The 16,449-nt window shown below is 41.6% G+C and overlaps 1 protein-coding gene across 2 annotated transcripts in view; it reads right to left on the minus strand.

Annotated features, from left to right (window-relative positions):
- Positions 1–1,669: 1,669 nt before the first annotated feature.
- stxbp5a (syntaxin binding protein 5a (tomosyn)) overlaps positions 1,670–16,449 on the minus strand; it is a 67,646-nt gene continuing 52,866 nt past the window's right edge. The window contains exons 12-27 of one of the 2 annotated variants that reach the window (XM_026341961.1): positions 16,248–16,395; positions 15,043–15,110; positions 14,160–14,200; positions 13,489–13,709; positions 12,011–12,192; positions 11,551–11,676; positions 11,243–11,394; positions 9,645–9,707; positions 7,883–7,936; positions 5,433–5,482; positions 4,191–4,473; positions 3,499–3,868; positions 2,871–3,036; positions 2,653–2,764; positions 2,326–2,546; positions 1,670–2,153 (exon numbers count right to left, since the gene is read on the minus strand). In XM_026341961.1, coding sequence (XP_026197746.1) covers positions 2,112–2,153; positions 2,326–2,546; positions 2,653–2,764; positions 2,871–3,036; positions 3,499–3,868; positions 4,191–4,473; positions 5,433–5,482; positions 7,883–7,936; positions 9,645–9,707; positions 11,243–11,394; positions 11,551–11,676; positions 12,011–12,192; positions 13,489–13,709; positions 14,160–14,200; positions 15,043–15,110; positions 16,248–16,395 — 2,299 coding nt within the window. In that variant the 3' untranslated portion in view covers positions 1,670–2,111. The remainder of the gene's footprint in view (positions 2,154–2,325; positions 2,547–2,652; positions 2,765–2,870; positions 3,037–3,498; positions 3,869–4,190; positions 4,474–5,432; positions 5,483–7,882; positions 7,937–9,644; positions 9,708–11,242; positions 11,395–11,550; positions 11,677–12,010; positions 12,193–13,488; positions 13,710–14,159; positions 14,201–15,042; positions 15,111–16,247; positions 16,396–16,449) is intronic. The other variant, XM_026341960.1, reaches the window with a different exon arrangement.

A 16,449-nucleotide genomic window follows, 5' to 3' on the forward strand; every position in this document is an offset into this window, starting at 1 on the left:
ATAATATCTGAAATCATATCACATAATTTACATGAACACACCCTAACACACACACACACAGACATCCACACAGGTGAACACAATAATTATTGTTTTGTCTGAGCTGTGGTGGAACGGTTCTGGTTTTGGATTTTAGGGAAACAACCTTATCAACCAACAGTTAGGCCACTTTAAACATTAAACATTTGTCCGAATGTTACATTTTATGATGTACTGCGTTATGATATTACTAAAAAATAAGTTCCCTTGCAACTTGCTCCATCTTATGAACCCTGAAAGGCGATGAAGATGATTATATTCCTCCATGGATTTGATAAATGAAGCCATGCAGAATAACATATCCAGTATTACCGTATACCGCCTGGTGTCAAAGCTCACGGGTCAACGAGCCGAATGGTAACACAATGGAAAAGCTAAAGTAATTCTTTGGCGTCAGAAAAAATATGGCCTCTCTCCTCTTATGTTGCTGGAGCAACCTTGACATTTACTTTCCAGTTGGACTTAGATTGTCAAACTATTTACTTATATACAAATAAAGGTTTAATATCCTGGTAGACAAAGATGCACCAGATTTGAGCTTGACTGAAAACACTGACGTAGAAACAGGACATGGATGATGGTGAACGTTTCTGACACCCAAAACACGCGCCGTCTTGCATTTCGGTAAATAAAAAAAACAAAAAACAACTGTCAACAAAAGACAACTGAAACACATTCAAAATGTATACCTTCACAGGATTACACATCTAGATTTCTATTCACCTGCATATATGAATACACATAAATAGGATTCCTATTCACGTGTAATCTCCATACCGATGTGTATTCCAGATTTTGGAAACTCCTGAAATCAGGTGGCTTGACTATTAGCGTATGCAACACTGATCTCATCAGCATGTTTACAGCAACAGTCACACTCTAAGCCAAACTGTGGAAGCTTATGACATTTGCAGGGGGGAGGGAGGAAGTTCAAGTCAATAAATGAAACCCTCACATAAACAATACATGTGTATGATTCACACACACTTGCCACATCAGTGAGCACTAAATGATATATGCCTTTTATATCCTTGCACTACTTTTAGATTCCAGCCCTTTTCATTAAGGAGAAATTAATTTGGGTTGTCAGACGAAAAGCCACAAAACATTATCTGTTTTCAAACAAATTAAATATCATCCACTTTCACAACAATAGAAAAATAAGAGATTTCCCAGTAATACAGACGGAGCAAAAAACCCAACAAATAACAAATAGAGGAATGGCGTTAAAATAGAAATGAACACACATACACACACACACGCACGCACACACAAAGTTGGTAACGATATGAAAGTCTGTAAAATACAGAGGAGAGTCTGGTGGTTGAGCGAGATGACGAGATATCCAGTGTACATCAGAATTTGTTTTAATCCCTGTGACTCTGCGTGGGGGAGGCGCCACTGTCGCCGCAACCTCCTATGGGTCTCCCAGTGTTGCCTCCTTTGGCCTTTCCCGCCCTGCTTCCATCTCCTCAATAAGTTATCCGTCGTTTTTGTTGTCACTCAGAAGTGGATACAGCATTGCACAATTATTAGATTTATGTATATATAGTGACATATTTAGATAAGTTTTCCTTCTTTTTACATTTTGAAGATTTTTTTTTATAGTCTGTGTTTTCTTTATTAGGTATTTGTCTTTTTTTTCAGCCGTGTTCATCAGTTTGAATACTGCCTGTGATGGGCTCAGAGTGGAGACAACAGTATAGGACTTTTTTTTTTTTTTTTTTTGGCAAATGAGAATGAAGAATCTCCAGGCGCAGGCCAATTCGCTACCTCGGAGGAGAGGCTGAACAGAGATAAACATAAAGACAGGAACATAAAAAAGACACCATTTATTTGCTCCCTCTGAGGTTGTCCTTGTCCCCCGTCTACCCCTCAGTTCCACTTTAAGACTGAGGTAAGAATAGTATTCATCATTGTGCTAGGGAAGAAACTCCCACGTGTCTCAGTGAAGAAGGCTTGAAGGGATGAATGAATGGACAGACGGACAAGTGGGGGTCACTGTGAGTCCAGATGAGCCGATGGAAGGTGACGGCAATGTCCATGGAGCACTGCTCCTCCCTCGTTACTAATCAGAACTGGTACCATTTTTTGTCTTTGCACTTCAGCATCATCTGAAAAAACAAGAAAAGGTTGGAGTGAATAAAAGGAGGACTAATGAGTTGCACAATCAAAGATTCTAATTAGTTTCAGGTTTAAAAGTCATAAATAGGACACGTGATTTTTACTGTCAACTAGAACAGAACCTCTCTTGTGTAGATTTCAGACTAAATCCGTTTCACTCACATCATGGGCATGTTTGGAAAATGATTCTGCACTGGCCATCATGGCAGCTGTCCTCTCCTCCAGCTCGCCCAGTTTCTGGCCTCTTTCATCCAGCGCAATTCGGGCCCGTGCCAGATCTCCAACCACACCAGAGGCTGCTCCCTTCATGCCTTCAATCCCACCTGGGCCTGGGATATGCTGGGCCAGACTTCGAGATGCTTTTCCGGCAGCTAACTCGCCGACTGAGCGACAGAGGGAAAGAGAGAAAAACAGAACAAGGTGTGAAAACAACATTTTGCATCAAGGACTAAACGACTGTGCATGTAGGAATGTGTAGGTTTGGCATACATAATTCCTCTCTGTCTAGTGACTGTGCTCCTCCTCCAAAGAGACCTTTGAAGAACCCTCTGTTGGGTGCCTCTGGTGTCTCCACTGGTGTAAAAAGTTCACCCAGCATCTCCTAAAATATCAGCACACAGACACATTACACTGGTACATCTGATTTAAGAGATTTAAACTTACAATCTGTTGAAGCCACACTGTCTACATATAAAGCGTTAACTGACTTGTAGGTTTTCACAGGTGTCCTGGCTGTAAGTGATCCTCTGGATCTCGGTGGGGGAGCAGAGGTACATGGCCTGACCCAGGTTGGTGAAGCAGAACGTCCTAGCTATTCGCATGTCTGTCAAAGGCAAGTAGTTTACATCCATAAGCGGTCTTAGTCCTGGCAAACTGGAAAGGGGACACAGAAATAAAGTCTTAAGAGGCAAGCAAACGACCAGATCACACACAGCTGACAGACAGCTGAGCATCACTGCTCTATCAGACACCCATATAGAAGGCTGTTATATCTCTGTTCTTTAGGGAAGTGAAGATTATTGAGGGTGAGCGACGGACTAACACACTCCTCCATCCTCCCACACACTGCATTAAAATTAACCTGTGTTTGTCTGCATATGTGTCCAGGCTACGCTGGAGTTGAAGGCTTGAGAATGTGTATTTGTTCATTTACATCAGGACAAAAACTTGTGCCTGACTTTGGAAAACTATTTTAAGGAACTTCAACAAACACGAGCAGTTCGACTCTCGTTGAATATGAATATAACATCATTTAAACTGACTTTGATTGATGCATTTTTATTTATAACCCACCATTCCTGACTGATCTTTGATGCAGACTGACATGCTTCTCACCTGAGGGTCATGATATGGCCGTTGGCACAGAAACAAGCAACACACACGCCTTGGCTCATCTGCACCACATCTGCCCGTAAGATGAAGGAGGTCTCTGTGATGCTGTGTTTATAGATGCAGGTCTGGGAGGGGAGGGAGATGACTTTGGCCTGTTTCTCTGAACACACCACGGCATACTGGCTCTCATTGAGGTCCTGGGAAGTGGAAGGCGACACAGAGACCGGCCGGCGCTTACGGACCTTCTCTCTTTCCTCACCATCAGCCGTAACGTTGGGCTCATACCAAGACTCGTACGCTGGGGAGAGCTGGGACCCTGTGGAATCCAGGATAGCCATCCGCAAGATGCTGCCCTTCAGCCGTACCAACATGCCTGGTGAGTAGAAGGAAATGGTTTAAGGAGGAAGGAAGGAAGAAGGAATGGTTTTAGGTGAATAATTTACTGTATACAGTATTAACTTAACTAACTTAACATTGTGCACATTAAACTTACATTTAGATACGGTAGCCTGCATAGTATACAAGTACTATGCAGGCTACATATTCTACATCTTCCTACATATTTTGTGTTTTTGCTGCAAAGACATTTTTTTTTATATATAATCTAAATTTTTCATATATTAATTTTTAATTGTCCAGTCATCTTTCATCCTATTTTCCCACCCTCCCACTCTTTTTCAGATCCCATTACCCACCTGTAGGTGAAATGATAACTGGCTGCATTTGCCGTTGCTCCCCAGCAGGTGGCAATGTTAGAGCGAGAATCAGCACAGTTCCCAGTGAGGTGCCCACGGCCAGGCAGGGCGTCAAAGTGCTGTCCCCCTTCCGGGCGAAGGTTTCACAGAAGTGGAAGGAGCCGATGGCCTCTCTGGCTTCCTTGTCGATGCTGGTGACACTGGAGGAGCGTGAGCGGCTGAAAGAATTGTCCCGGTGGTCTAATGGGTTGGCACCCCGTGGCGGGCATACAGACAGGAGGACAGTAAAGAGAAACAGAGAGAGGTAAAGCACCCACAAAGTAAAGGGCAAAACAAGAGAGACAAGACAGAGGTGGACACAGAACTGTATATAAAAAATAAAATGATTCTTTCACAGTAAACAATTGCACTTTTTTTGACTGATCTCTGTAAATTACCGAGTACAGTTAGGGTTTGCACTCTTAACCGCTGGTAAATGTATAGAGGACTGGTGTACTCCTATGTTCAGGACGCATGGATCTAATAGATAACAGAGCAGCAACACCTTACACCTAACTGATGGTAACTTTAAATATTGTACCAGAGAAAAACATCCAATGCAAAAAAGCTTTTGCACATTTTCACCAAATATTTTAACACTGTAATGCTGTTGTGTTACCAATCACCAATGAGCAGTTTAATTAGTGTAAATTAACCACCTGTCAGGCACTTTGGTTCCATAATTTTTGGCACACGTGTAATTGATTTGGTAGTTCGGTACATTTTAGTTTGATCCTTCAAGTGTTCGATCCACGCTACTTTTTAAAAAGTGACAAAATTTGTATATGGGGACATTTTAAAGGAACCAATCACACGGAGAAAAGAAAGACATAAAGAACACAGAAGAGAAAGAGAAAGCTGCAAAAGTTACAGAAAGCTTTACAGTGAGATGGAGTGTGCAAAGTTTACATTAGCACCACTGACCTCTAGTAAGACCCCATCAGGGTCAAAAAGTTCATTTGTTGAATTTAATTCAAATATCTTACTCATTGAATTTGATTTATTCGATGAGTTTCTGTTCAGATCAGATGAGTGCTACTTTTGTGTCATGCAAACTTAGAAGAACCTCTGCACAGCTTGCCAATGTTGAGGCTAAGAACCAGATAGAGCTGGACTGATGAAATGTGGTGGCGTCCAGTTGGAGTGAGATAAGTATGCTGCATTTTAAACAAATTATTTGGAGACACAAAGTCAAGGCTTACCCAAGTCTGGCTTTAGCTCAGTAGGCAAGCTTAATTTCCGTGACATCTTTGCTGGAAAAAAGAGAACATCCCTCTTTACAAACACACATCTAAGCTAACACACGATGCCATGCAAAGCTAGATATCCAGCACTGAGCTTGGATTGTGCACAAAGCTTTAACAAAATGGCACAAGGCTGTGGAACAAGTGCTCAGGGGGTTGTTTCACTGACTGGAAGAGTCAAAATGCTTCACACGGGAGAAAAGCACTGCATAAGGACAACCCAGTAATTCATAGGAGCATGCTGGGACCGTCAAAACAAAGGAGGTGACCTCTGGTTGCACAATGCCCTGGAAGAGAGGACTGGTGAAGATACAACAAAGGTGCACAGCCTTTCAGGATCCTCATGCCACAGGAGCATGCACCGAGAACAAGAAGGTCAACAGGAAACAGAAAATACTGAACAAGAGATGGAAGAGGACAGCAGAAAAGAAAGTTATTGAGGTAGCATACTAGTTGTTGATGGTTGAATTGAATTATTTTACTATTACATTACTTGTTTGTTTTTCCATCCTGTCTAAATCCTCATTTATCCATATACTGTATATAGGTAAAATGCACTGGATTTTTAGACTGGGTTTTTCCAGCCTGATTGATAATTGATAGTAATCTACAGTACATAGTCTGTAGAAGAAAGAAGTAGAAGAAATGGAACTGTTTATGATAAAATAGACTGTAATACCTTAATTCACTCAATAACTGAACCCCTGCCATTCCCCATGACAAAATACACTGCCCGTGCAAAAAAAAAAAAAGGCACCACCTGGATTTAACTAAGCAAATAGGTACAGTAAGAGCCTCCCATTGGATAATTGCTGCATGGACGATTATTTTTCAGCTGGTAACAAGTTATTTAACTGATTTTCTTAAGCAACCCTATTAGAAGACTCATCCTGTGGTCGTAGAAAAGATGTTAATCTGCTTCAGAAGGGTCAAATTACTAAAATGCATCAAGCAAAGAAAACATCTAAGGAGACTGATAAAAAATGCTAAAACTGGGTTAAACTAGTATCCACAGCTATGTTTAATAGTCAAAGTAAGAGCAGGATTCATCGGGCTGAAATTATAAAAGAGTGGTTCAGAGAGCATGACACTTTATTTTCACACATGGATTAACCACCACAGAGTCCACACCTTAACTCCATTGAGAAACTTTGGGTTGTGCTGGAGAAGACATTGCACAGCGGTCTCACTCCCTCGTGATCAAAGCAAAATCTTAAAAATTAATGCAACTATGGAGGGGAATGAATGTTGAGACATTGTGGAAGATTATCAAAACACTGCCGCGGTCAATGCGTGCCGTACCCAAAGCTAAAGGCGGTCCAACAAAATTAGTGTGAGACTTTTTTTAGGACGGGCAGTGTATAACAGTAGATCATTATTTAAATTTGGATGATAATTAGATTTTTCTTTCCTTGAATCTTTGTCAGCCTTTAATAATGATTATCCCTCCTGTACCTTACCTTTAACTTAGCACATGAAGGCTCTGGACACTCACACAGGGTTTGTTTTATTTATTCTAAACTTGGACATATCACTCAACTCCCTGAACCAATAAAAGCGATGATTATGACAGATCATGTCTCACTCCTCACAGCTGCAAGAAATCTAAAAAGGGGGGAATGGGGAAAGGTAAATTAAGCTCTGAGATTAGATGGTTTCAGCAGGTAAAACAGCTACGTGGGTGTACCGAAGCGGACAGGGCCTTCAAGATAAGACATTTTCAATATCCGTTCACTGTCGCTTGAATGTGAAACTTCAAACTTTGAACATAAACATTTATTCTGCTTAACATGTTCATCACCACACACTGGAGATACACAAAGACACAGCTGGACAGATGAGTTCCTCTCAGCTCGGAGGTGTCATCATACTGTACTGTACTATGGACAGTCATTTTGGGACAGATATCAAACACAGGCACACTTACAGTTTGACACTCGTGCTACATACATGTAGCATGCAACATGTGTAGAACTTGCTGTGATCTGGGATCGTCTGTCTACAGACAAGCTGTAGCGCCATGTTGTTTTCAGGTTTGCCTCTGCTCCAGGAGCCTTCAGGTCTCAGTGAATAGTGCTCTGTCCTTGTCTGTGTGCTCAATAGTGAAACATGAACACATTGCTACTCTAAAAAAAATATATAGTTTATTTATAATAATAATAATTATTATTATTGTGATTGAATACAGTGTGAAGTAAAGGCTGGGGAAGCAGAAGCTAACCTGAAAATGGGGATAGTACTTTAAAATAGGCTCTTTTATTTCTAGTTTATGTCTTCCCACTGTGGTGACTGTGACACAGACAGAGACAAGCTCTCTACCACAAAGAAATGAAACGACAGGGGAGACAGATCTGGACCATATCTGTCCTGCCTACACAGCCTGTCACGAACATCTTTGGCCACTCTTACCTCCTCTACCACCTCCATTGTAGAATTGTTGCAGATTGCTGTTTGACGTCAACACTTAAGGGGTGTAAGGGGGAAATTGCAGTTAGAAACACCCTCCAGCTTGTTATGGCACAAAAACTATCGCTGTTACAATGTTGAGGCACTTTTAAGTCTGACTCAAATACCGGGTTTTCTGATATGAAAATCAGACCTATAAATTTGCTAGATAAATCGTGTCTGTGGGAGTCTCTAACTCTTTTAATCTGACAGATATTAAATTTCATAGATGACATCTTTAATTGCATGTATGCCTAAAATAAAAAGCACATTTTCCCTGAAAGGATTCTAAAGACTTCAAGTATGCTATGCAATTATGTAAAACAGAAAGAACAAAATAATCACTACATCACTATATATTTGAAATATAGTTACAGTAGTAACTTAAACTGATCCTTTTTTAAAGGAATTTTTAGTGCAAATGTTTCACACAAGTCACACTAACTTGGCATTAACGGGCTCGCATTTCATCACACTTTAACTTACTTGAAGGTAAATGGGTGAAACTGCAGAATAAGAAATTAAAAGAAAGTATTTTCTACTTTTGGACTTTGTCACTTGACAAAAAAGTGAAAAAAAAAAAAAGACGCTTAGCCTTTGACTAATTCGTTAGGGCAGACATTTTGTGCTGCAAGACACCTTATCTCTCTCCCTCCTATGAATAATGCAGAGCAGACAGATGTATCAGACCACAGTCTGGTGGCACCAGACATGGGGGCTGGGACAGTCATCATACCTGAAAACAGCAGCAGGACTCCAGACTTTGAAATTTGTTTTCTGTCTGACCTTTTTAAGAAGCTCCTTATTTTCAGTGTGCTAATGTCAAGTTGCCCCTAATGAGATGGATCTGGGCTCTTTTCTCTGGAAGCACTTTCGGTTAAAATACTGACGATGTAGATTAAGAAGGCGATAAAGTAAACGAGTGACGGAGCAGGTCGCTGCTGCACATCACACTCACACACAACGCACTTACAGGTGGAGTGTTAGTGACATGATATGCTTTTTTATTTGGCCACATTAATTAATTAAATCATCTTAACAAGTGATAAATTAAACGTTTGACTTTTCATCTTCTTGCCACTAATTCCTTTAGGGGCCACTGGGGTGCTGGAGGTGACCTCAGCTGTCATTGGGTGAGAGGTGGGGCTTATGTTAGTGAATATGTGAAAATGCCCTCCAGCTTGAACCTCTTCTTTTTAACCAATTATCTGATTAATGCATATTAATGGTTTTCTCTCCCATAGTGCAGAGTTCTAATAGCTATTTAAATTTAGCCGTAACGCTGGATATGTATCATAGAGATGGGATGCATTTACTCCCTATTACCTAGATTAAAACAAATTTACTTCTGTCTGTTGAACTAAGTCTTCAAGTAATAAAACAATGCAAAAATGGGAAAATACTGTTAAAAAAACACCCATAAATGTGTGGTATTTAACTCAAATCATGCATTTCTAAAGAATCAGGATGAAACTTTTATTTTATGGTCCAACAAACCCTTCCATAGAGCTCCAGTTTGGTCATGAGAAACAATCTCAATATAACTGAATTAAAATTACAGGCTGTGTTAAAATATAAATCCTCCCTAACCAACGCTTAGTTTGCTTTCAAATACATTGGAGGTAGATTCTCAACTGGTCCACGGTTTGGGTTTTATGTCTACATGGCACAAAGGCTGTAATGTTGTAACACTTTTCTTTCAATAGGCCACTGAAGGACATGTTACCTGAAGTAGGGGACTTGCAGCGATCTTCTGATGTGGCTGAGCCCTCGTTGATGTCACACAGACCTGCAGCAGAGATCACAGAATTTCAATCACACACTGTTAAATACAAGAAGCTGAAGTAATACTAGTTGTTCTGCCAATTCAGAGACAATCAGATAACACCACATCATTTTCACGTCTTAAGTTCTCTTCATGTACGATGAATCTCTCTCCACCTGTCAGAAACCTTCCACTCACACTTTGAATATAAGATTTAGAGCAACTTTAAAATTTCCTCAACAACTCAAATTCCTACTTTTGCTGTGTGTGCGTGCGTGCGTACATGTGCATGTGTGAGAGAGACATTGTCCTGTGAGGCAGACAGCACTCTCTGTTGGCAGGGAAACACAGCTGGATGCCGAATTACTGCTCACACTTGCCAAGCTCTGACAGGTGCCAGCCCACAGCTCACCAGTCAGCGACACCAGATGCTCTGTGTGTAATTACACGCGCACGTGCTTGTTTATGTGTAAGCATTTTGTGTGTGTGTGGGGGGATTAGATTGTACGTGCATGCGTGCATAGTTGCTTAGCATATCTGTGTATCATAAACATCGAAAATGAAATCACCTCAGCATCCACACACACACACACACACACACAGAGCTAATTCACCCATCAACTTTTAGTTAAGCATGGGCAGTGCATCATCATGACACTGCGGCAGCATCTATATAGCTGCACTGCCATCATCTAGCACAGGATGGCAGTGTGTCCATACTGAAAGCTTCATATTTTCTGTCAGCGCCACCTTGAAGTTGCAGTGGTTCTGTGTAATAGACTTGTGCTGTGAAAGGGTGTGTATAAATGAGGAAGAGAAGGACAGAGATGAAGAGAGGCAGATAGATTAAGAGCCAAAGTCAACCAGAGCCCGAAGAAAGTATTTGTTTGTGTTGTCAAAGTGCTCTGCTGTGGCTCAACCTTATTAAGTCAGGATGGCATCATTTATATGCAGCGTGCGTCTGTCGTCCATTCATACTCATATTTGGATCAGTTTACAAATCAGCTGAGGAACAATGGACTTACAGTGTTACTGGAGTCTGAGTAATCACTGTGAGTAAGCTTCAGTGGCAAAAGCAAGTCAAGATGTTCAATAACACACCGATTATCATTCTAATCCAGACCCTCCCTGAAAACACAACCTAAATCTTAAACATTTGGTCATAAGCAGGGGCACAATTTTGGCTTAATGGGACAGAGATGGACAGAGGGATATAAGATGAAGACTCGTGTGCAGTGTTTCTGCATCTGAGATACTGGGTCTGAAGAGGGGCACCATAAAAGTAATGGCCTTAGCAGCCGGTCATTAACAAACAATAAGTAATAATACAAATAACGGGGAAAGCCTAGAAAAGCATTTAAATCTGATCTGCAATGGTCAACTCTATTTAAATGGTAATTAGAATCTCATTAACACAAGCGCAGTACGTAGCTACAGTAGCTGTGAATGTAAAACAATAGCGTGTTATGTTTTGTCTCTTTCCTGTGATGGAAAGAAAGAAAAATACATTCTACTGTTTTTCTTTCTTTTCCCCTTCGAATCCTTTTCTCCTTTATTACCTCCAGAAGGCTGCCGTGTCTTTCTTGGCGACCGGGGCTGTCTCTGGTAGGGGTCGTTGGAGCCATAAAGCTCGACCGTCCCCAAGTTGAGCACTACCGTCTTCTGGACATAGTCCACGACCGCCAGACCGTTACTGTTGCCAAACACCACTCTGAGGAGGACGGAGAGAGTTGAGGTAAAAGTCAGAAGCATAGGGATGAAAAGGCAAAAAAGGAAAGATTGATTAAAGTAACATGGTTATAAGATGGTTAAACTCATGCCACATTTTTCTTGCCTTGACTACCGTGTTACTTGCATGTGTACTTACAGACCGTAGGAGGAATTAAGCGCCAGACTTGTGATCTGCTGAGGAGGCTCTCCACTCACCCACACTAACTGGACCACTAAATCTACCTGGTAACCTGGAGACTGCTTCAGAGGAGTACTGCGCACTCTGGAGAGAAGAAGATAGGGTAAATGGAGAGGAACAGAGATGGCAAAGAGAAACAGAAAGGGCACAAAAATGAAAGTAAGAGAGATCACAAGAAGAAAAGCCTTCCTAAAGAGAATGGCAAAGTGGTGCAGCTGCACTTCTGGAACAGTTGTGTGTTGAGGGTCTGGCATGAGTGGCTGCAACGAGATGATGAGGAGGCCGGGGCTGAGAATGCTTCAGGCGTTGACTAAGTCTGTGCAAGTGTGCTTGAGGCGAAAAGCAAGACTCTTGTGTGTGTGTGTGTGTGTGTGAGCTTCTGACAGTAAGTGCTTTTGTGTGTGTGTGATGTTCATACTTAAGGCAGGGCATGTTGCCTCCATCCGAGTTGTTGCTGCTGGTGGAAGGGTGCGAAGGCGGGCCACTAGTCTGAGGGGAGGCACCAGGAGTCGGGAGCGCAGAGGTCTGTTCCCCTCCTCCACCCCCGCCGTCTGGTGACTCTATGTCATTCAGCTCATACTGCATTCGCACCTCTAGTAACTTCACACACGTGAGCGTTCACAGAAAAGAGGAGACCACAAACCTCATGAGAAATGCATAGAACCCTTAAACCCCCATCCCTCTGAGGATGGGAAAAGTTAAAAGAGCTGTGAATGACATCTGCATGCATTCAGAGAGTCACTTTGATGAGTTGGATGCACGTGTGTGTAGGCGGACTCAGATTCAAAGAGGTCCTCCAGTGCCAAAATATTCAATTCCTTCAGGCTATTTCTCTGCAATCTTTGCCTTCACACACACACACACACACACACACACACACACACACATACAGCTCCTCTCTTTTGTATTCTGTCAGTCTCATTACCCCCACTGACATGTGGGAGTGAAGAGTGATCAGTACCCTTCTTCAAATTCCTTCTTCTGCTGCCTGCTCTTTTCTTCCTTCACTTCTGCAAGGTTATAGAGAGGTCTTTGGCCTTGTGCAAAGGGACAGCTATACTCTTAATTACACTACACCACTTCTTCACATTTACTCCTGATCCACATCCCAGTTTCATACTTGCACATGTATCAGCGCTGGCAGTCTGCCTCTAACAGGAAGGCGACTGATTTGAATTGATCTGCTTCAACAACTGCTACCAAGGGGGGCTATTAAGCTGGACACAGAAGAAAACTTCTTGCTGTAAGCTTAGTTTGTTGAGAAGAACAAAACAGACCATGCTGAAGACACAAATAGGCACCAGCTAAAAAATTAAAATTCATTATCAGACCTGCATCACAGCACTGCCCACATACTGTACAGCGCTCGACGAGTGATCTCTGTGAAGTCTAGAGCTTCGATAAAACAATCGCTTTCTAGCAAGCAAAATGCAAACTAAGTATACTCTGCATGCACACGATGCTTGTAACATAGGAGCTGTGAGCCTGCACTCACAGTTTAAACAGCATTTTACTTTATGGCATTAGACACTGACTCCCATCACACCCCCATAAGCAATTGCATCGCTATCAAGTCAGATTATAATGACAGTCTAGCTTTGCTTGTTCGCTGCACTGTCTGTTGGCATGGCAACCATACTGCCTTTGACTAGGCAGATCTCTGAGTGCTTGTGTGTGTTTGCGCATACGTCTCGCAACGTCTTGAAACAGCCGAGAAAGTATCTGCTGAGGGCAAATAATAACAAATGACGGGAAAATGTGTTTGTGATGGAGAGCTACAGAGTTACACCACTTAATGCATGTTTTTGCCAATGCTAATGTGAGTTTAAAAAATAAAAAAGGTAAGGGGAAATGCATTTTCTGAAGGCATTTGCGGTATTGTAAAGCATTACTCACCTGCACCACCTCTGTAGTTACTTCCAGCTTGCTGAAGCGGTAGATGATAACGTTGGCTGACACCCCGGCCACACACAGCATCCGGCTTTCAGGGCACCAGGCCATGATCTGAATGGCAAAGGGGTCTTCGTCTGACACGTCTGCGCTGCCCTTGTCCTCTCTTGACCGATTTCTGTCAAACACCTTGGCTGTTTTGAGCTTATAGAGCACCTGGAGCATTACTAGAGAAAAAGGAACATAGAGAAAGTATCAGTGTACTCCAGAGTCAGTCATATATATACAATCTAACTCCAAATAATACAAAACTATGATGGATTATCAGAGAGAATTCCTTCCATTTATCTCTGTCTTTGCTTTCACACTTTTTTAACACTCCAAATATATTGTATTATCTATTGTCTGTCTCAAAATCATAATTATAATAAACAAATAAACAAGTTATTTAACCCTTACTAATGCAGTAAGTAGCTTCTCATTTCTTAAACAACCAAATCAAAGAATGAGGTCAGCTGACAACCTGAATATATTGAATTAGGTTATTCCATCAGTGGATTTTTTCTTCCCTGATGGCATAGGGGTCCAACGAAATATTACTGTGTGACTTTTTTTTGGATGGGCAATGTATAAGTATAATTATATATAAATGAAGCTTGGCTACAGAGGGAACTCACTTGCTGAGGCATCCCAGAACTTCACAGTCCCGTCAGCATGCCTGGCAACAAAAAAATAAAAATAAAAAGTAAGAGAAAAGTAAGTAGAAAAGTAAAAGTTGCCTGTTGTCTTCCATTTCCAGTGATAAAAAGTAAATCTAAAATGCACAAATGCACTTTGTCAGTATTGGAGTGCCCTGACCCACCTAACACTTCAGCCCAACCTCTTGTTGTCAAATAGGAGCAAACCTCTGCAGGCAAAATCCAAAATCTAGTGTTCAGCCTTCCCAATAGAGTGCTGGTTGTATTGGTAACACATTCAAGTCCACGGTTTGGGCACAATAGGTTTATAAATTCACAAGGGTTGTTATATTACATATGCCTTCATGTCCTTTAGTAGGTGGTAAGCAGGACAGCTTCTCCCTATGTCCTGGACACTGTCAGAAAATAACATCATATCTTTTTTTCCTCACTCCTCATTGTTTTTGTTGCAAATTCAGCTGAGTGGATTGGGAGAGAAATATTTTGCAGACTGTGACACTCTTAGGGGAAAGAGAGGAAAACCTGGACAGAATAGTAATATAGTAATATGTAGGGGCGAGGAGGGAGCGAGGTAGGAGAGGAACAATGAGCCTCCTACTGCCAAATCCATACCTCAGTGTCACATCTTCATGTGTTGTGTTAAAAATGCCCTTTCTCCCCTTGTTGTCAGTTTAGTACGGGATAATAAACATCAGAATGTTGCAAAGTGCACATGACTGGAATATATAAAAACCTACAGTATATTAGATATTCTAAGACACGTTCCTCTGCCGTGTTGACCTGAGAAGTGCACGAGTGGTGCAAGTAATTGAGTTGTGGCAAGACAATAATGTTAATGCTAATGAAATCAGTATTGTCTTACCCAGTAATGATGATCTCTGGGTAGCTTTGTGTGCCTTGACCCCAGTTTCCACCACTAATAGGCCATTCCTGGATAGACAGCAGACACACACACACACACACACATTAGTTTTTACACATTGCATTAGTGAGAATGAGGGAGTACAGGAAGGAGTACGGCTTTGTCGATAAACAACGTTCAATAGAAACATTGATTTTAGCAACAGATGACAAGATCAAACTGCAAGCACGAGTGTGCATGGGAAAAAACAGGCAGTGTGTTATGAAATTATACATTATGCACCACAATGAGCGTGTGTGTGTGTGTTTGTGTGTGTGTTGGTCGGGGGGGGGGGGTTCAGCTTTGAACACGTTGACACATACAAAGGTCACCAGGATGACTCATGGTGATCTTTATGTGAGAATGCCCTCCTGCCGCTCAGCCAGTTCCTTTTGCTTAACAATAAAAAAGGGAAAGCAGCAGCTAGGCAGCCAGTTTGGGTCAGTACATGCTGACATTTCCGACAGAAAGCTAGAACAAGGCGAATGGGAAAAGAACATAGGCATACATAATGGCCGCAAGAACAGGGGGTCTGTCTTAGATAATACAGGCAGGACAAGAGAATGATGAAAGGAGAAAGGAAGTGTACAGAAGGTGAGGGGGGTAGTAATATGACACCATTATATACAGTTCTCCCGATAACTTCAGAGAAACACAGCATGGTTTAATACAGATTAACCCGTGCTGAATGCAGTTTTTAGCAATGGTATCCAAGTGATGGGCTATTTATTCTGTAACCTTGCTGTTCTTGACGTAATGCAGGGTGGTTAGAGAGCATAACGTGGCATGTTTACATTTCTAATTTAGGCATTTAGGTAATTTATGACACTGCTATCCAGAGTGACATGATGGAAAAACACTGGGATAGTATTACGTTGCTATGCATCATTAGTCTGGGGTGTGTGTGTGTGTATGTCCAAGGAGGTATTTTATTTTTATTTTAGAAGTCTATCATATATGCAGCTCTGTGAGACTGTATACTTAGTGGAAAAGCGCACAGTGAATATGAATAACAAAGAATTCAGTCATTTAAAGTAATTAATATCCACTTGAGTTTAAATTTTCTATTGAGAAATGTAAAAATTTCCCTATAATTAATACAAAAATGACATTTTATGTTTCCATGAAACCATTCTGGTTGAGTATCCAGTGTTCCTGTGCACTACCTTTTTGCTGTAGCCCTGTCGCTTTTGCCGCGAGCCAACAGAGTAAAGTGCAGGTATGAGGTCCACAGGGCAGTCGGCAAAGTACTCGCAGCAGGTTACAGGAGATTCATGTATAGTCAGAGGGTAGGGGTTCTCGAATATGGGGTAACTGTTAATAGAGCACAGAAAAAGTCACTCGTAATGAAATCAGTCTGTTAGTCTC

The sequence above is a fragment of the Anabas testudineus genome, chromosome 24, assembly GCF_900324465.2.
Source record: "Anabas testudineus chromosome 24, fAnaTes1.2, whole genome shotgun sequence".
In the NCBI taxonomy this organism is placed as follows: Eukaryota; Metazoa; Chordata; class Actinopteri; order Anabantiformes; family Anabantidae; genus Anabas; species Anabas testudineus.